General features: G+C 36.6%; 1 protein-coding gene across 1 annotated transcript in view; it reads left to right on the top strand.

Annotated features, from left to right (window-relative positions):
- LOC102843763 (FCH domain only protein 2-like) overlaps positions 1-21,576 on the top strand; it is a 205,421-nt gene extending 183,845 nt beyond the window's left edge. Inside the window, 7 exon segments of the mRNA XM_006899038.1 lie at positions 5,953-6,064; positions 12,956-13,111; positions 13,654-13,786; positions 17,352-17,551; positions 18,722-18,786; positions 21,088-21,252; positions 21,554-21,576. Coding sequence (XP_006899100.1) covers positions 5,953-6,064; positions 12,956-13,111; positions 13,654-13,786; positions 17,352-17,551; positions 18,722-18,786; positions 21,088-21,252; positions 21,554-21,576 — 854 coding nt within the window.
- Positions 21,577-22,153: the final 577 nt, after the last annotated feature.

The raw sequence follows: 22,153 nt of genomic DNA on the forward strand, positions 1-22,153 counted from the left end.
GAGAAGGATGAGCAGTCTCCTCACATGAGATTACTACCTCTAAAAACCTGATGAAGGGTAAGCTATGGGTCAGTTCCGACTCGATAGTACACTAAAAGAAGTCAGCATAAGTAGTAGGAGGCAAAATATAATACAACCCTTTCTGCTTTGAACTGATAGTTAACATTCCTAAGGAAGTTTGTATTTTAAAAACAATTGATTTAATGGAAGCAAGGATTTTATACTTGCATGAATTTTTTTTCCATAGAAAAATCTAAATAATGAAGTTTAAATAATGCTATTTAAACAAGAGTGCTGCATGTCCTGTTAGCGCCAAAAAGACAAACAAATACGTCGTGGAGAAAGTCTAATCGAAGTGCTCTTTAGAGGCAAGGATGATGAAGCTTCATCTCACATACTTGGGAATGTTACTAGGAAAAGGACATCATGTTTGGAAAGGTGGAGGGTCATTGAAAGAGAGGAAGACCCTCAAAGAGATGGATTGACACAATGGCTGGAGAAATGACATCAAGTATATCAGAGGCGAGGATGACACAGGATAGAATAGGGTATAGGACAGGGTTCAGATCTGTTGTTCATAGAGTGACACTTAAAAACATACAAACCTTAACCTCACCAAACCCAGTATTTTATTACATCTAGATTTACTTAAGAATTTTATTCTGTTACTACTTTTACCCATTTTTTTTCTAAATATTGCTTTAAACAAAGCATCTCTATGGAGAAATAGTTTCTCAGCAAAATCATAACTCAGTCCTTGCGGCCGCTTCTAGGGAACAATGGTGTTGTCCTTAATAATGGTAGTCACTGATTTGTGCTACTTGTATTGAGTAGTATTCACAGTGTAGTCCTTGGACCTGCAGGATCCACATCACCTGAAAACTTGATAGAATTGTAGACCATTTCAATCATAAATTGTGGAGATGGAGTGAGCAATCTCTTTTATCAAGTTTTCTGACCACGGTTCTTAGTTGATTGAATTATATTTGAGTTTAATTTGTTAGAATTCACTTGGGAGAAACGTATCTTACATGTGTGGGCATAAAAGTGACATAGGCTAGGATGAAACCTAACATGGTTTGTTTTTAAGTCTAAATATGATGTTACTTTTTTATTTTACTTTCTTATATATCTTTGTGGGCATTGTGTTTTTCCTATTTTTAAGTTTGTGTAAATGACTATATCTAGTAAATGTCTTTTGCTTTTATTTAAGGAAAATTCATTTTCATTGTACATTCAGTTTTTTAATTTTTAAAATTTTATATTGGTTTACACACAGAATTCATATACATTGTGTTTCACATGTTGCCTATCCACACTGGGTCCAACAGATGTGCATTCAATCTTGCTTGTTTTTGTTTTCATTCAATCTGTATTTTAAGTGTAAAAACAAAGATGATTTTATTAGAAATCAGCCAAGGCACATGATTTGAGTAACCACAATATCTTGACCTCATTTCTGTTACCTCTAGATTACTCAGAGCTTTTCTACTTATGATGGGAAGTGTAAGTTAATGTTGTTTGCATTGGTACATATTTGCTCACCATTTGAATCAGTGTGGGCAATGGGAGAATCAAAGCAGGTGACAGTGTTGGTATAAGAAGGCAGGTGATAAGTAGATTTTGTACAACAAAAGTTCTTTACATCTACCTAAAAAGTTCTCTTATTAAGCTTTCTGCTTAAATTTAAAACTTTGATTTCTTGTTTCTTGAAAATGTTTTCTTTTCCTGCAATATTTTGTTTTATTTAAATGTAATAGAAGATGATAATTTGATTGGGACTCTCTCTGAGATTGAAAAGCACTGTGAGACGTCACCAGGTATTGTATGAGAAGGAAATGTATATGTTGACTAATGATTCTAAAGTGTAGCTAAAATACCTTGTGCCCTAAGTTTCCCTCTTCCAGCAATGTATGATGTCTCAGAAATTAAGAATAACTTTAAAGTTTTAACTCTCTCGATTTTGTACTAATTCTGTTCAGTAGCTGTCCAAGAATCCTTTAGAATCAAATCCCCAGTTATTTTTTAAAAATATGTATTTGTATTTACTTTTATGTCTCTCTTCTTCTTCCAACATCAAGAAGTGTCAATGAATCTTAACACTAAACCTAGAGTTATGATGAATCTTAACTCTAGAGAACTGCATATAAAATTATTAGAAAGGGAGGTGATAATATTGCATCAGTTTAAAAAATTCTTAGTATAGTAAATTAAAATTGGTAGTGTAGATGTAATAGTGAATGACTTTTCAATCCTGAACTGAAAGGAGCTGTACTGAAATAACTGTTAATTCCCTGAGAAGCAACAATTTTGAAAAATACTATATAACATGGGACAGGCTGAGAGAGCATTATGCTGAGTGAATTTAGGCTTATAAAGATAAATATGACCATTATTGTAGAAATAGAAGAATAACTAACAAGATGTGTATAAAAGTCAAAAGGGAGAAGGGGAGGGCGGGGACAAGAGGGCTGAGGGGGGTTGTGGTGGGGGAAATCATGAGGTGACAGAGTTTGGTGGGTGTAACAGGTGGGGGTGAAGAAATTAGGAAAGACCCAGTGGGGAACTAAAATGACAAGATAATAGTGGGCATAGATCAGTGGTGATTAATTTTGTAAGATGTAGTGTATAGGAATGATTGTAAGAAAGTGTTTATTTTTCAAATTATGCTTATGTCTTGTGATTTTAGAAGGAAAACAAAAAGAAAATTCAAAGAATTTTCCGAAATGTTTCCTGATTTGTGTTTATCTCCTATTTTCTGACATTTTTCTGTAATTGACAGTGTTCTAGTAATCTTCATAACAGTGTAAATTAGAACTATTTCAGGAATTCTGGTGTTACATGTTCAAATCAGATAATTGAAAAATTAACTAATTTTGTAGATTTTCTTTAATTTTTTCATATTGAAGCAGTTCCTGACCTTCAAGTTTTATACATAGCCATTTTGATGAGTTGAGCAAAGGAAAATATTAATTGCATGTACTTTGCTTTAGCAAAGAAAGATTCAGAAAGCAAATTTTCACACTTTTCTTGAAAATTTGCTTTGCTGAATTTCTGATAACCTTAGAATTGAAAATAATAATATATCAAAAATAAAAAAATTTAACCTAGTTAAGTTTAGTGACATTTTTTCCAATGTGTATAATGCTATTTCATGGATCTTGGCAGAAAGCAGAGAGTACAGAGGAGTGTCTATCTGTGCTTCGTTGACTATGCAAAGGTGTTTGTGCGGATCACAATAAGCTGTGGCTGACTAAGAAGAATGGGAATCCCAGAACATTTGATTGTGCTAATGCGAAACCTATACTTGGACCAAGAGGCAGTCGTCAGAACAGAGCAAGGAGAAAACTGCATGGTTCAAAATTGGGAAGGGTGTCCGCCAGGAATGTATCAATCTTTTTGCAGAATAGATCATCCAGGATACTGGACTATACAAGGAGGACTGTGGCATCAGGATTAGTGGAAAATTAATCAACAACCTGCGTTATGCAGATTGTCAACAACCCTGCTTGTTGCTGAAACTGAGGAGGACCTGAAATGCTTGCTGCAGAAGGTCAAGGACTGCAGCCTTCAATACGGATTGAAGCTCAACATCAAGAAAACAAAGATTCTTACCACTGGGCCAATTGGCAGCATCAGTATAGATGGTGAAGAGATTGAGACAGTTAACAGTTTTAGTTTGCTTGGCTCCAGAGTCAACACTCTTGGAACCAGCAGCCAGGAAATTTAAGAGATGGGAAAGTCAGCTGTAGAGACCTTTTCAGAGTACTGAAGAGTAACGATGTCAGACTGGAGACTAAGGTGTGCTTGATCCGGGCTATAGTCTTTGCAGTGGTGTGCTATGCATCAGAGCTGGACAGTGACTAAGGATGATAGAAAGAGAATTGATGCCTTAGAGCTGTGATGCTGGAAAAGAGTATTGAATATACCATGGACTGCTAGAAGAACAAACAGGTTTGTCCTGGAGAGAGTGAAGCCAGGCTGCTCCTTGGAGTCAAGGATTCTGAAGCTTGGACTAACATACTTTGGGCATTTTGCAAGGAGGGACTGGTCCTTTGAAAGGGACATCATATTTGGGAGAGTAGAGGGACAAATGCAGGAGAGGAAGACCCTCGATGAGACGGATTGATTCTGTGATGAGATGGTGGGAGTGTGTGTGTCAGAGACAGGTTAGCACAGGATAGAGCAGGATTGAGTGCTCTTGTACATAGGGTCACTATGAGTCGCAAGTGACTCAATGGCACATAACAACAACAACAACATATTGCTACGTGAATGAATAATGACTTAGTTTGTACTTAAACTGCTCTTTTCCACTCTACAGTGCTCACATCTTGGACCTAATCATCTGTCACCCAATAAATAGAAAGTTGAATCTATCAGTTGTCACTTTTCCTTTCAGTGTAGGCTCTTCTCTGTTCAATGATCTTACTAATTGAAAAAAGTTAGTATTGCTTCTCTTAGACATTTCAGTGCCAGAGGTGGTCCTCCATACTGTTATCTGTATCATAATCACGTCTTCAGCCTCATTTCCTGTCTTTCTAGCACCACATTTATCTCTCACTCATGAAGTGTGCTTGTGCTTTACAAAACTTAATTGTGGCTCAAAAGGCACCAATTTTTTCTTCTGCTTCCTTAACAAAGTATCAGTCACATTTTAATGGTTAGGAAATCATGGTTTTTATAATTTTATGGATAACTTTTCACATTCTTGAGTTCTTATTTTCACACTCAGTTTTAAGGTTTTTTTTTTTTGGTTTGGAGTGATAATTGCTTGTTGGGGTTTTTTATTGTTTTGTAGCAGATGGAGGTTTTCCTCTTGACTTTGAAGCAGGAGTTCTCATCTCCATATATTTTTAAAATGCCAAACTATGTTTCCAGCTTTGAAGAGCTTTCAAAATAAAAATGTCTTTAAAATATTAGAGAAAAAATATTAAAGAAAAATTTACTGCTTAAACCTAGTGTCTTTTCTCACTGATTGTAGGATCACAGATTTAGTTGTGAGGTAGAGAAAGCCAGTATTGATTTTTCTCAGAATTAATAAACTAGTTAAATCAGTCTTTGATTATAAATAATCACATCCAGAAAAATATGTGTTGGCTATATGTATTGTGTAATATTCACATAACAAAAGCATACATTCAAATTCAAAAGTTAGTGTTAGCCTAGCACAGTCATTGTCTTCCTTAATTAAGAATAAATAATCGCATAAGGAGCAGTTGTTGTTCAGTGGTAGAACTCTTATCTACCATGCCAGAAACTCAGGTTCAGTTCCTGGCCAATGTAGCTCAAACCTGGTCACCAGCCAGCTGTCATTTCGAGATTTACATGTTGCCATGGTGCTGTGAACATCTACACCAACACAGAGTAGGCAGGAAAACCAGGAATTTTACTTCTGAAAACCAACCATTGAAAGAAAGCTCTCTGGATCAAAACATTGTGGTCCTGTTAAGCTAAGCATGCAGTTGGCCAAGAGTTGGGATAGATTCTGCAACAGCTGACAGCAATACAAACATTAGGTAAAGTGGAAGTTAAGAGAATTGTGATGATAATGAATAATGTTAAAAAGATCTTAAATACAGTACTTTAATGCTTTGAAGTTTGTGATTAGAGTCTGGAAAAAATATTTGGATGTTATTGAAGTCATATCTTCATAATTTTAGCTGTTCACTTAAAAAATCTTTCCTTCTGAGGCTATATAACCTTTCTGTGTTATTCCATTAAAAAACAAAAGGCATTGTGATATATTTTACTGATTTTCTCTTTAGTGTCTTTTGTATCTTGTTCTAGTTGCCTTTTTGCTATATTTTTTAACCTCCAAAATTTATACTTTGGACATTATTGAAACCAATAATAGAGTCATTTGTGCCAGCCTAACATTGTGAATCTGTTTGTCTTGCTGTTTAATATATCTTTCTGAAGGATTTAACAAAAGAATTCTGTCCATTCTAGGTGTATCAAGAGGTCCGAGCCCTGTCAGCCTTGGAAATCAGGATACGCTACCTGTGGCAGTTGCCTTTACGGAGTTTGTTAATGCCTATTTTATGGGAGCAGATCCCACCAAGTTAGTTTTAAAATATATTTATGTATATGATGTATATACTTTTCATGTGTGATGGAAATTGGATGGGTGGGGGGAGGTTTGGGTGTTTGAAGTTAAAGTTTGAGGCATTTTCCATTTTTTGTTACCTGCTTTGTGCTATCTAATATAGCCATCTGAGGATGGTCCCCTGGTGGCTTAGTGGTAAGGAATTGAACTGCCAACTGAAAGTACATGGTTTGAATCCAACAGCTGCTTCACAGGAGAAGATGGATCATAGTCTGGTTGATTCACTTGTCTGAAAACCCACTGGAGAGTCAGTTATGGGTCAGTTCTGTCTCTGGTTCACAACAACAAACAGTAATCAGTGATAGTGCAGCCTATTCCCTCCGTTTATTTTTGTCTGGTTTTATGACTAATGTGATAGTGTTGTCTGGTATATCTTCAGAGCAGGATGATCACTTAGGTAGGAATGGCACTTTAAACTTCACTTAAGACATAGTAATGGTGAAAGCATGACATTTCCAAGGGAACTTTAAAATGTATTTTCAATATATAGATATTCTTCTTTTTTTAAAAAAAAAAACGCAAACACAACAATTTTAATTATGATTTTAACAAAAGTTTACAGAAAATTTGGATTTTTGTTCATTCATTGTTGCACATTTTCCTCCCTATCCCCCAGTTTGCTTTTTTTTTATTAAAAAAAAGCATTCATTAGGTTTCGCATATTTTCCTTCTTCCCTCTCTACCCCTCCCCTAGTCCACTTTGCTATGCACTTTTTATTCTGGACTGTCGTCATACAAATAATGCATAATCATATATTCCTTTTAAACAATTCTTTACTTCATCTGTCCCAATGTAGTGTTCATTATTTATCCCTTCTTCTCTTAGTTTCCTTCCAACCCTTAATCTAGTCCTGTTTTATAACAGTGATGTTATGCGATATTTATCATTTTGTGACCATTTCACTCAGCATAATGTCCTCCAGGGTCACCCATGTTGTGTAATATTTTACGAGTTTCTTGTTTTTCAGTGCTGTGTAATATTCTATTGTGTGACTATACCATAGTTTTTCTATCCATTCATCTGTTGATGGGCACTTGGGTTGTTTCCATCTCTTTGCTGTTGTAAATAATGCAGCATTAAACATGGGTGTGCTTACATCTACTTGGGTGAAAGCTCTGGTTTCTTTAAGATTTATTCCCAGTAGTGACATTCCTGGGCCAAATGGTATTTCTAGATCTGACTTTTTGAGAAAGCGCCAAACTGCCTACCATAGTGGTTGGATCATTTTACACTCCCGCTAGCAGTGAATAAGGATTCCATTCTCTCCACAACCTTGCCAGTATTTGTTGTTTGCTGCTCTGCTGAACTTTGCTATTGTTATTGGGCAATATATGGATTCTTGCAGACTTTATTTAGCTTGTTTCTTTAAAGAAAATTGTATTTAGCTGAATGATTACCCCACTTTTCTTGCATAACATTATGCATTTAAATTTATTCACACGTCATATATTTAAATGCTTACTGTATCTTAGAATCTCTTCTGAATGCTTGGAATATGATGTTGTTGTTGTTGTATACCATCAAGTTAGAACCAACCTGTAGCTGACCCTATGGCAGGTTTTCAGAGGCCGTTAATTGTGCTGGAGGAGATTGCCCATCCTTCTCCAACCATGTGCCTTTGGGGTTGCAGAGTTGCTTTCTCCTCCGCTCGTATTATAATGAAGACAAAACTAATAATCAAAGGAATAGATCCAGAAGGTCAGTGGCTTGAACTTAACAGCTGCTCCTTAGAAGAAAGATGGTGCAGTGTGATTCTTTAAAGATTGACAACCTTGCAAACCCGATACAGGCAATTCTACGCTTTTCTGTAGGGTTACTATAAATTAGAATTGACTTCAACATAGCGGTGTTATTTTGTGTAAACCTATACAACATAGCAGTGTTATTTTGTATAAACCTATTAGATGAAACCTCTTTGATGTGATTAAGTAACTGATTGAAAGATAGAATCAAGCAATGCAGATACCTGAAGGAAGAGCATTATAGACAGAGGGAACTAGTAGGTGTAAGGAACTAAACTGGAAACATGGTTGGCATATTCAGGAAGCAGCAAGGAGACCCAAGTCTCTGGATTGGGGCAAATAAAGGGGAGAGTAGTAGAAAATTAGAGATACCAGATCACTTGGCATTGTAGGGCATGAGGAATTTTTAATTTAGTAAGGTAAAAAGCCAGCTGAGTGATGAGCTTACATAAGTAATTGAAGGTACTGCTATCTAGACAGTAAACTGGAGGAGACAGTACTTACAGAGAGTTGGAGGGTTAACCAGACCTAGTCTAGTTGAGAGATGAATGATAGGATATTGGTAGAGGAGAGAATCAGTAGTAGTTAGATGATGAGATTATGGATGTATTCTGAAAACAAAATTGTCAGTGTTTGCTGACAATTAGAATTAGAATGCAGAAAATTTGAAGTACTAAATAAGATGTCTTTGTGGAGAAATTCCATTGATAGTTCCTGGCCCCAAAATTTCATACATAGACTTTAGCTTTCATATGATAGTTTGAGAACTAACCCCTAGAGCACTCTAAGATTTAGAAAATAGGAAGATGAGAATGATACAGCAGAGGAGTTTTACAAGCTGGAGTTTGAGACAGTAAGAGTGGTAGAGAGAGAACCAATAGAGTGGCAGTTTAGAAACTAAATGAATACCATTTTGAGAAGGAAGATGTGAAGCTAGGTCCATTGGTACTGACAAGTTAAAAAATTGTAGCATGGGCAATATAGAAGTCATTGATAACTGTAACAGGATCAAAATTCAGTAGGTGGTAGAAATGAAAACCTTTGAAATGGCTCCAGAGCAGGAGATGATGCAAGTATAACCACTAGATTTTGAATGGAACAAATATTGACAGCTCTTTTAAGATACTCTGCTCCAAGTAGTAGAAAGAAAGGAAATAGTAGGGGTGAGATGACACAGTCAGAGTAAGGTTTTGTTTCTTTAATGCTTGTGTTTGTTTTACATGTATGTATTTCAGCATGTTTGTGTTTCAGCATGTTTGTATGCTGAAGAGAAAAATCTAGTATTTAGGGAGAGAAAATAATTCTATTGATGAAAAGAGAACAGTTTCCATGAAATGAAGTTCTTCAGTATATAATAAGAGGTGAAATCAAATGCAGAAATGGTGAGATTGATCTTAGGTGCCTAGACTGACCATCTGTTGAAGAACAGGGAGGCTAAGAGAATATGAGTACAGATGTAGTTAGATTAGGAGTTTAGTAATGAGCATATAAGGAATGTCTTTTCTGCTTTTATTTCCTCATTGAAGTGAAAAATAAAGTCACCAGCTAAAAGTGTAAGAAGGAATAGGCTACATTGAAAGAGAAAAGAGAAGGTATAAAAAGATCAGATTAGTGAAATAATAGACCACTAACATAATAGAATTTTATAGGTAGCACTTGGAGGGTCCAGTTGGAGACTCTGGTTTTATTTTTGTCCAGGGCCATACTATGGCTACATCGCAAGGGAGTTCTGTTCCGTAACGAGTTTTATTGCTAAGCCAAGTCCATGCTTCTCTGGCAGTTCAAAACTACGAGCAGCTCCAAGGGAGAAAGATTGTCAGTTTTTTATGTGATTTACAGTGTCAAAAACCTGATGAAGAATTGGCTGTGATTTGAAATTGTTGGCGTTGAGTTACATATCTATTTTTGTATATATACAAATATACATATATACACACATACATACATACAAATGTACCATAACCAGTTGTTGTTGTTGTTATGTGCCGTCGAGTTGCTTGTGACTCATAACGACCCTATGTACAACAGCCCTAAACTCTGCTCTGTCCTGTGCCAATCGCACTGTCTCTGACACTCCCATCCCGATTATCCCAGTCACTGAATCAATCCACCTCATAGAGGGCCTTCCTCTCCTGCGCTGTCCCTCCACCCTCTCAAGCATGATGTCCTTCTCTAAGGACCGGTCTCTCCTCACAACACGTCCAAAGTATGTTAGACGGAGTCACAGAATCCTTGCCTCCAAGGAGCCACCTGGTGTAACCCTTTCCAGGATGAATCTGTTTGTTTTCCTAGCAGTCCATGGTACTCTCAATACTCTTCCAGCACCACAGCTCAAAGGCATCAATTCTCCTTCTATCCTCCTTGGTCATTGTCCAACTCTCTGATGCATAACAAGTGATTGCGAAGACTATGGCCTGTATCAGACGCACCTTAGTCTCCAGAGAGACACTATTGCTCTTCAGTACTTTGGAGAGGTCCCTAACAGCAGACTTTCCTATCACAATATGCTTTTTAATTTCTTGGCTACTGTTGCCAAGAGTGTTGAGTGACAGGGGAGCTCTGGTGGCCTAGTGGCAAGAAGCTGTACTATAATCCTGAAGGTGCATGGTTCAAATTCACCAGATGCTCTGCTGGAGAAGGAGGGGCAATCTCCTCCAATGACAGTCAGATCCATAACCAGTTAGCATGGCCATATGCTTTATGCTTTTCTGTAGTCATGTTTAGTTGTATGCAGGTTTGTGAAAAGCTGTGTTTAACCAAGGATGTGTTTTTCCATGTGAATACAGTCAGATGAAAGAGAGGCAAGGGAGGGGTATGTAGAAGTGTCTGTACGTTGATGAACTAGAAAATCTAAGAATAGGAAGAAAATGAGGATCTGGAGGGATGAGTGAAGATTTAGTAAAAGTTCTGATAGGATTGGTGTATTGTTGGAATTGACTACTGGATGGAATGAGTGGATTGGAAAAATGCCAGATAGTAGTTAGATGAATAGGAGTCTGAAATCAAGATTATGGAGTAGGGCTAGAAAAAAACAGTATTATTATAAGGGCATGAAAATGAATCATTAAGGGAATGAAAACATCAGATGGGCAAGATATTGGAAGAATCTTCTTTCTTAAATAAAATCATTAAAATTATGATAGGAATAGTGGTACAGAAAGTTAGTTTGAAGACATTTTTAACAGGCATGGGTTGGCATATAGAGTTCAAGGACGTGGGGTTTTAAAAGGTTAGAGGAGGCAATGAGGAGTGAGAGTGACATCTACCACAGAACATGAGGAATAATTACCACAGAACATGAATGAACATTGTCACCTTTGCATGTGTTTAATTTCATTGAATGAATGGTAGATGATTATGTGATTTCATGTGAAATAACTTTATAATTGAAAAAATAATCTATAATTAGGATGAAAGATTGTGTGTACACACACATATTACATTATGTTGCTGGGTGTCATTGAGCTACTCATAGCAACCCTGTTAGCAACTACTACTCATAGCAACTCTGTTAGTTAATTAACTACTATTGTTGTTGTTGATTGCCTTCAAGTTGAGTACGACTCATAACGGTCCTAAGAACAAAAGGCCTGAAGCCCCTCTACAACTATCGACATTTATCAAAGTTCATAGAGTTTCCAGAGGCATTTAGGAAGTGGATGTCACTCCTGCTTCCAAATCTGTCATATTGTTATTGTTTTTATGTGCCATTGAGTCGCTTGCAATGTATAGTGACCCCTATGTACATCATCTGAACCTGTCCTGAGCCAGTCTCACTGACTCCACACCAACCTCCATCACCCTAGTTACTGTATCAAGCCGCCTCATCCTGGTTCTCCCTCTCCTTCACTATCCGTCCACCCTTCCGAGCGTGATGTCCTTCTCCAAGGTCTGATCTCTCCTGACCATTTGCCCAAAGTAAGTAAGGCAGAGCTTCAAAATCCTAGTCTCCAAGGAGAGACTTGACTTCACCCTCTCCAAGACAGACATATTTGTTTTCTTGGCAGTCCATGGTATGTGCAAGACTCTTCCACTCGAAGGCATTTATTCTTCTTCTGTCATTCTGTTACCCTTAGCAACTATTCATAGCAATGAATAACATATCAGAACCTGTCTTATCCTCACAATTTCTGATATTCCTACTGTTAAAGTCACTTAGTCCATCTTCTGGAGAGTCTTCCGTTCTTCTTCTAAGCCTTCTTGACAGCATGATCAAAGTATGTAAGACAAAGTTTAATCATTCTTGCCTCTAAGGAACACCCTTACTTCACTTCCTCCAAGATAGATTTATTTTTTCTTTTGGCAAGCTATATTCACTACTCTTCTCCAACACCACGAATCAAAGACATCAGTATTCATTCTGTTATCTTTACTCATTATCCTACTTTCAAATGCTTAGAAATTGAATAGACCATGAGTTGAATGAGGCACACCTTAGTCTTACCTATATAGAGATCTATATATCTGTGCATATATGTGTATGTGCATCTGAGAGCTGGGTAATGAATAAGGATGGCAGAAAAAGAATTGATAACTTTTAGCTATGGTGTTAGAGAAGAGCACTGATCAGCCCAGGGATGGCCAAGAGAACAAACAGGTATGTCTTGGAGTGGATGCAGCCCCTTTGGAGGCAAGAATGATGAAACTTCACCTTATATACTTTGCACATGCTGCTATGAAGTGCTATTCCTTGGAGAGGTACATGATGCTGGGAAGGGTGGAGTGTTGGTACAGGAGAGGAAGACCTTTGACCAGGTGGATTGACACAGTGACTGCTGCAATGGGCTCTTGTGCGTGAGGAAGTGTGAGAATGGTACAGGATAGAACAAGGTTCAGATCTTTGGTACATAGGGTCACTATGAATCACACTTGATTCAGTGGAATGTAACAACAACATATATAAATAAACACACATAAAATTTATAAACATACATGTTTGGGAATGTGTGTGTATATGTATGTATGTGTGTGTGTGTGTGTGTGTGTGTGTGTGTGTGTGTGTAGAGGTATATATATGTCAGTCTATTACTTTTTAAACCAAATATCCTTTGAATATAGGTTAACGCATTTTACTGAAACACTTTTCAAAATCCCCAATTTCAGGTGTATTGTAAAGATCACTGGTGATATGACAATATCATTTCCAAGTGGAATTATTAAAGTCTTCACTAATAATCCGTCTCCAGCTGTGCTGTGCTTCAGGGTGAAAAATATCAGCAGACTAGAGCAGATTCTTCCAAATGCACAACTTGTGTTCAGGTTTGTGGACTTTTAATTATCTTGTAGTGTTTTAATGGTAAAATTCTCCTTTAAAAAATTGTTTCCTTTTTTGAAAAAATAATATTCAGTACCTACCTGGCAGGGAAGATACCATGATCACGATGGTTGTTTTCCCAGGGTAAGGCTTATGGTCAGCACCCCTGCAATTTCCCCAAATGTGGGAAACTCTACTGTAATTTGTGGTAGTGGGGAACTGTGTTCACACTCTCCCCTTTAGAGAAAAGATGGTACACAGATTGAAGACAGTACCAAATTACTTGTCATTAAGTAACCATCCAGTGTCTTTATTTGATGGTAGTAGGTTGTTTAAGTTTGCTTTTTTTTAAAGTCTTAAATCCTCTCCATCTACTTTTATTTCAGTATTTCAGGCAACTTTCTACTGTGTTCTACTCTTTATCCCTTAATATTACTTTTCCTTCATCCCACTATTGGTTCATTTCTGCTGGTCTTTTCCAATCACCAAATTAACAAGAAGTAAAAGATATGACAAAATAACAGAAAAGGTTTTTTTCTCTATATAGTGATCCATCACAGTGTGATTCTAACACAAAAGACTTTTGGATGAACATGCAAGCTGTTACTGTCTACCTCAAGAAGCTGTCAGAGCAAAATCCCGCTGCTTCTTATTATAATGTAGATGTGTTAAAGTATCAGGTGAGTTCCATATCTCAGCTAAAAATCCTAAATAAAATACTAACAAATACAATAGACAAAAATAATCAAACTCATTTCCACTGAAGCATTTTGGATTCACAAAGACTCTCCATCAGATTTCTGAGGCTGCAAATCCTTATAGATTATTTACCTTCCTCTCACAGAGTGTCTGGTAGGACCTCCAGCCTTTTGGTCAGCAGTCCTGTGTGATACATCAGATTGTTTAAAATTACTGATAGCCAAATGAAACTCATAACAAGAAGGCAAAAATATACTAATAAATTAATGCATTTTGACCAGTTGATAAAATTAACCAATTCTTGATCAAAAAGCTGAGTAAATATCAATACATGGATGCTTTTATAGTCTGAAAAAAGTTTTCTGGGTTGGCTTTTTTTCCCCAAAAAATAAAGACAACTAAAAACACACTGCTGTCAAATGGACTCTAACACAGAACAACCCTCCAAAGGATTTCCAAGGCCATCTTTCTCCCATGGAACACTTACCTTTAGGCTGGCATCACAACTCTTTACCAGTCATGCCACCAAACACTTCATAAGTACATATCAGTGGAGGAGGCAATTAAAGAGGAGTTATTAAATATGAGTTATTACAGCCATTGAAAAGAATGTAGTGAACCCATGTTTATATATGCCTAACAAGCTTGGGAATGATGTATTATCATGATGTTGACAGATAATAATAAGATTGTCAAGGGATGAAATTTTATTTTGGTGCTCTGGTGGTTTAGTGGTACGAAACTGCACTTTAATTCAAGGTCTGTGAATCCAGCTGCTCCATGAGAGTAAGATGGGCATCCCCCCCCCCCCACCAACTCTGAAAATCCCCTGGAGAGTCAGCTATGGGGTCGGTTCCAACTCAGCAGCACTCCACAACAACATATTGTTTGATATTCTGTATTGCTTGCTTGCAGCCTGTATACATAGAATAAGCACTCTTTCAAAGAGAACAAAGAGATAATGTGTAGTTTATAACCAGAAAAATACTTGTCAGAGTTATTCCTTCTGACTAGTGAGAGTGTTGAAACCCTTCAGCTCAGTAAGCCAAATTGCCACAGTAACTGAAATGATGGAGAAAACATGCTGGTGACTGAAGGATGACACAGGACGACGTGGCAGTGCAGTGCCTTGATGGCAGCTAACAATGTCTTTTGACTTTCTAATAGAGCAATTGTATTAAAATGGTTTGTATTCTAGGGAATAAATACAGACTGAAAAAGTGCTATACTTAAATTGGCTTTAGGTTTATTCTATGTATTCATTTGTCCATTCAATAAGCATTTACTCAGTTCTTTTGCCAATTTTTGTCAATTGCCAGGGCTGTAGTGGGGGAAAAGAAATAATTGCTTGTTAGAAAATAAGTGGTTTGGAGAAAGGTAAAAGTGGAGAATAAGAAAGACTGCAGATGCAATTTTAATATAAATTTTAAACAGATGATGAGAGGAATCATTTGAGCAAAAGAGCTAAAACTTTTGAGGGAATTGCAATATTTATATGGGTCATATCTTTATAGATAAGCATTTGAAATTGGAAGCATTCTAACTCCAGGCTTGAGGAACCACACAATGACCTGTTGTGGTTTCTTTTTTTCTTTTTCACTGTTATAAATCTACAGTCTTAAAATTTATAGATAATTGTAGAATTCTGCATTGACTGTTGAGAGTTTCTGAGACCTTTTTTTCTTTTTCTTTTTTTGAGACTTTTTATGTATAAGTGAGAATTACTTGAAAACAGATTCATTTCTAGATCCTGTCCCCACACTGTTGAATTAGATTTTCTGTATTTGGTACCAGGGAAATACACATTTTAATTAAGTACCACTAAACTTTTAATGAAAACAAAATACTCACTAGACTGACAGACAATATGATAGATGAAGAAAAGAATGTAACTGTCAATGCCTTCATATTATTTGGATCCATAATCAACACCTTTGATGCCAGCAGTCAGGAGATCAGGAGATAGATTTCATTGGGAAAATCTGCAGTCAGGGACCTCTTCAGATTACTGAGGAGCAACAAAGCCACTTTGAAGATTAAAGTGAATCTGATTTAGTCCATGGCCTTTTCAATCACTTGACTATATATCTGAGAGCTAGACAGTGAATAACAGAAGAATTAGAAATGCCTTTGAGTTCTGGTGTTGGAGAAAGAGTACTGAACATCCCATGGACTTCCAAAAGAACAAACAGATATATCTTGGAGAAAGTACAGCCAGAGTGCTTCTTGGAGGTAAAGATGACAAAGCTTCGGCACGTGGCTAGGAGAGGCTATTCCTTGGAGAGGAATAACATGCTAGGAAAGGTGGGGAGGTCAGCGAAAGAGAGGAAGACCCACAACCAGATGGATTGACTCAGTGACTGCTATAGTGGGCTCAAGTATGTCTGAAATAATGAGGATGACACCAGATAGGACAGAGTTCAGATCTCATGCTCATAGGATCAGTATGAGTCATACTCAACAAAATGACATAACAAAAACAAGTGTGGGGTTTAAAAAAATATTTTGTATTATTATTAATTTTAATGAAAATTTACAGAGATTTTGGATTTCCATTCATTCATTGTTACACTTTTCTCCCTGCCCACCCTTCCCCAACCAGTACACTCTTCTCTTTGAAAAGTAAAAGAAAAATTCTTTCATTATTATACAATCCCTCCACCTAAGTCCACTCCACTATACTACCTCATTCTGGACTCATGTCATGACAATAATACCTAATCACATCTCCCTTTTAAACAGTTTTCTCCCTCATCTGTTTCAATGCAGTATACATTATTTATCCCATCTTTCTCGGTCTTCACCCAACCCTTATGTCAGTCCCATTTCACAATAGTGGCACCATGCAGTATTTGTCCTTTTGTGACTGAGATATTTCCTTCAGCATAATATCCTCCAAGGTCATCCATTTTGAATAATATTTCACAAGTTCCTTGTTTTTCAGTGCAGCGTAGTATTCTATTGTGTGACTATACCACAGCTTCTCTATCCTTTTGTTTGTTGATGGGCACTTGTTTCCAGCTTGTGAACAAAGCCACAGTAAACATGGGTGTGCATATATCTGCTTGGGTGGCAGTTATGGTTTCTTTAGGGTATATTACCAGTAGTGAAATTGCTGGGTCAAATGTTATTTCTATTTGCAACTTTTTGAGAAAGTACCATAATGTCTTCCATAGTGGTTGCACCATTTTACACTCCCACCAACAGTAAATAAGAGTTCCAGTTTCTCCACAACCTCGCCAGCATTTGATGTTTGCACTTCTGTTAAATTTTGCTGTTCTTACTGGGGTGAGATGATATCTCATAGTTGTTTTGAAAAACAAATATTTAATGTAGTTAGTTTTCTTTTTCATACTTTGAGAATAGTCATACTGGTTTACTATGTGTCTGCTTCACTTTGCAACAGAGAGCCCACTCTTGGAATATTTTTTATTCTTAATCACTTAATGCACTTAATGTTCACGTGTACATGTCCTTAATATGATTTGTTTACTTTCCAAGCCAAAGGTAATCATTGGTTTGTGTATGTTTCCTTTCTCTATAAAGGTATCATCAAATGGTATTCAGTCCACTCCTCTGAATCTTGCAACGTACTGGAAGTGTAGTGCTGGCACCACAGACCTCAGAGTGGATTACAAGTACAACCCAGAAGCCATGGTGGCACCAAGTGTACTTTCCAACATACAGGTGATGGTACCAGTGGATGGCGGAGTCACCAACATGCAATCCCTTCCCCCTGCAGTATGGTAAATTTACATATATTTCTGATTTCCTTCCAGATGTCTGGGGCAATCTCCAGCTTTCAGAACCAAACTTTTTAAGTTTGAAGTTTGAAGTGTGTTTAACAATACAAACCATTGCTATAAAAGATGCTGTTTAATTAGTTAAGCTACAGTAACCTCAGGCCAAAGAAACAAAACTAGCTTTGCTGTCATCATCAGACTAATCTAGCTCTCAGGCAAATTGGTAACCTCTATAATGTCACTTTTTTTCCTTTCAAAAAATAATACTTCAATAACCCTGGTGGCACAACAGTTAAATACCTGACTGATAGCTAAAGAGTTGGTTGTTCAGATCCACCCAGTGGTACTAAAGAAGAAAGTCCTGGCAGAAAAGAATAACTGCTTTGCAGGATTAAATATTGTGCGTGGCATATGTTTAGATGTTTGAATAATATTTGCTACTCCCAATTCCTTAATTGCTTCATATCTCCTATATTATTATAGATTCTTAACTATCCTTATATTTACTTCACTATTTAATAATACATTGTCTATGATTATAAGATATTGAAATACTTTTAGTAGTTCAGTTTTCCTTTTTCTGACCAGTAGAAATGATAATTACATATTTGGTAAACATCCATTAATTGAGAAATAGGGATACTGTATACACTATGTTGTAAATATGCTTTTACCATGTTTACTGTTAAAAGCAAATTTAGCACTATAGTTGTTCTAGTGACGTTTTAGAAATAAGTTCCTTTATTGAATGTGTGTTGTGTGAAGTCAAGTCTGAACCGACCCATGGCTGACCCTCCGGTGGGTGTTCAGAAGTAGTAAATCGCACAGGAGGAGATTGTCCATTCTTTCCCCTTAGAGCAGCTGGAAGCTGGTGGATTTGAATTAGTTTGTCTTTGGGATTACAACACAGCTTCTTCCCACTAGGTCACCTGTGCTCCCTATTGAATGTGTATGAGAACACTACGTTGTGTACCATTGAATCGGAACTGGCCCATAACTGACCCTCCCAAGAGTTTTCAGAGGCAGTTAATTGCATGGAAGGAGATAGCCCATCTTTCTTCCACAGAGCAGTTGGTGGATTCTAACTACATGCATTCAAGATTGCAGCACAGTTGCTTACCACTAGGCCACCAGAATTTATCTAATCTAAAAAAATATTTATTCTTACTACAGGAACGCAGAGCAAATGAAAGCCTTTTGGAAATTGTCTGGTATTTCAGAAAAATCAGAAAATGGAGGTAAGTGTGTGCATACTTTTTTATTTATAATGTAAGGTCTTGGAAAATAGATTTTTTTACATGTTTATGGAAAGGTTCCCCTTAGAATTACATGCCTTCTAGTCAGTTCTGGGATTGGCCACTAGGTGGAAGTTAATACCTTAAGTAAGAGCAAAGCTAAGATTCAGAACACTTTTTTTCTCTCTCTAGATTGAATAGGATTTTTCTGTAAGAAAAAGAGTTTACTTTCCTCTAGACTTAGGAATACTATATAAGTTATTCTTTTTCCAAAATAACATAATAAAATGTGCCAAATAGTTTAGTTCATACTCCCAAAAGTCATTTAAAAGTCCCCTTGCAAACTTCATTTTCCTAAGAAAACCTGTTCTGGTCATTTTACCCTATTAAAATTAACCATCAACAGCTTTCAATTCTGTGAAGTAACTTCATTTCCTTTTCCTTTTCCCAGTGGGTCTGTCCCAGTTTGTGTTCATAGTGAGAAGGAAGAAAATTTCTGCGACTTCATCCTTCCTAGTATCTGACCCACTGACTCTTAATTAAAGTGATAGTTCCCAGAACAACCAGGCCTTTAATAGTAGATGATCTCATATTTGCTTAATCAAATAAAATTACCTTGCCCTCTTTTAAATATCCATTTAACTAGTAATAACTTTTTGTTGATTAGGTTTTTTGCATTTTGTTAAGTTTTGCTTAATTTTTCTTTTTGAGCATCTTCAAGTGCAATATGATTAAAACATATTCATAATTTTCTTCATAGATATTTCTTTGTAAAGAACCATGGACCTGTGTGTTGTCTATTCACATGTTCTGCCAGGCAGAAGCAGACCTTCTTATAGTTTTCATCTTACTGTTTTGTACTTAAAGGTTGCCTCTTTTTGGGTGGCCAGCTGTACTCTAGTTATATGATATTTTTTTAGAGTTAAGCTGACATTTTCAGTTTAAAGAAGTAAACAATTCACATTGAATTAAAAGCCATAACCCTTAGCGAAGGAGCTGTACTGCCAACCCAAAGTCACAAAGTTCAAATCCACAAACTGCTTTGTGAGAGAAAGATGGGCATTCTCCTTCCATGCAATTAACTGACTCTGAAAACCTATTGAAGGTTCAGCCATGAGTCAGTTCTTACTCAACAATACATAACAACAACTTAGTCAATATACCCACTTCTCACTTACTGACATGGTTGGGTTCCAAAGATAGTATGTGAAAATGAAGGATGATCTATAATTTTATAATGGCATAGTTAGATAATCTCATCTGTTTGTTCCAACTCTTCAGTTTCTATTAGATGTATTCTGTATAGTTTTTATTAGATATATTCTATATTTCCTTCCTTTCAGCCCTAGTTTCAGACCTCATTCCTTGGCATTTAGAATTAGTGACTTTCATTTGGTCTCCGTAGCTTGCATATTTTTTCTCTCCTCTCCTAAGACACTTACCTGAAATATTCTTGTCTCACTGTCCATAAACTTCTTGCCATGACATGTAAAGTTATCTACATTTAGTTCTTGTTGCCAGTATAGTCTCACCTGTTGACACACCTTCTACTTGTGTACCCTCTTCTCCAGCTTTTCTGGTGTATCTGCAACATCCTGAAGGCATCATACTCTCAGTTGTCCCATCTCTGGGCCCTCTGCCTATAGTGCATCATCACACTACTATCTATAAATTCAGGCAGAGACATACGTGGGGGCCCATAGCCCCAGAGAGCTCATTACAGCATTTATCTCACTTATGTAATGATTAGTATGTTTCTATCATACTATTAGGCTGAAGTATGTAGAATAAATGGTCATATCAAAAAGCACCTCAGAAATACCTATTTGGCATGATTGCAATATTAGTAAAATTTTTAAAAGAAAAGCCAATAGAGCGTACTAATTTTAATTCAACTCTTCTCAATCCTAACTGCTTTTCAATTCTTTACCTCTCCCAAATCCATGATGTAGATTTCCTGAGTCATTTTCTTCTTACTTTATCCCATCTACATTCTCCACAGGCTTCCTTCTGAGCTCACCTCACTGATTGCCTTCTGTTTTGGTTTACTCTCATATGCTTGTAGCATGGTGTCTTGTTAGTAAACATCTCTAAAGAGTTGTATTAAGTTAAAGAGATACATGATTTAAGATTACTTACTGAAAGTTCAAATTAACTTAAAATCTGGTTGGGAAACAGAACAATTCATTATTGTCTTCAACTTTTAAATTTGATGAATTTGTTGTTATTTGGCTTACCTGATCATTTAATTTTATTTAGCATGTATTTTACCCCTGTATAAGTTCTTTATTTGTTTCCTTGTAGGTTCTGGGTCCCTCAGAGCAAAATTTGACCTTTCCGAAGGCCCCAGTAAACCCACAACTCTTGCGGTGCAATTTCTCAGTGAGGGAAATACCCTCTCAGGAGTAGATATTGAACTTGTAGGCACTGGCTATAGGCTTTCCTTAGTAAAGAAGCGGTTTGCTACCGGTAAGTTGAGAGATTTCAAAGTTTCTAATAGACATGGGAAACATTTGCTTTTTAAATATTACAAAACAGCTGTCAAACAGTTCATATTCTAAAGGCATGGAAGTTTTTCTATGACCACATAGAAACACACCTGGGAGATAGAATACCTATGGTGGGGCTAGCTGAACACCTGTGATCTGATTTTAATGTATTGTAAACAGCAGATGGGAACTGAGTTCTGTGTCTGTAACTACAATGAAAAATGTTCTCCTTTGAGTTCATTTGGAATTATAATTACAAAGGTTTGCTTGGTGTTTTTCAGGACGATATCTGGCTGATTGTTGATGGACCCGGGAAAATAGTTGGCTCAAGGAAGTAGTAAAAACCTGCCATTCTGCATTATCGATTCTTTCCAAACACTATTCTAACTTGTATTATGTCTTTAAAGTTAGACATGTTTGAGCGCTAACTACATTTAATTGCACTTTTAAAGTCATAATTGAATGGAATAGCACTGAGATTTTCAGTGGTGTAAATGATCAACTGCAATATTCAGGAAGCACATTTATTCAGAATCTCAGATGAAGTTTTTATAGTAAAATTTAAAATTCTCTTTCGTGTCTATGTTGAAACAAAAGGGGTTATGGTGGAAGCATCAGGTCTAAAATTTCAGGAGAAATTTTAGATTCAGAGTAGTTTGGAAAATGTATGTTTGATATTAAATGAATACAAACAGAACAAAAATTCTACGTTTTGGATAATGCTAGCTCAACTACTCAATCAAATTGAGTTGTGTGCCATAAAGTAATCAGACTAGAGTCCTAGTTGTATGCAAAAAAATTTCTATCATTTGATTCTCAGATAAGCATATTAATGTAAATGGTGTTTTATATAATTTTTTAATCCTCAAGTGCAATGTGTT

This window comes from Elephantulus edwardii, unplaced genomic scaffold (assembly GCF_000299155.1).
Source record: "Elephantulus edwardii isolate Elephantulus edwardi_28Jun2011 unplaced genomic scaffold, EleEdw1.0 scaffold00244, whole genome shotgun sequence".
NCBI lineage: Eukaryota > Metazoa > Chordata > Mammalia > Macroscelidea > Macroscelididae > Elephantulus > Elephantulus edwardii.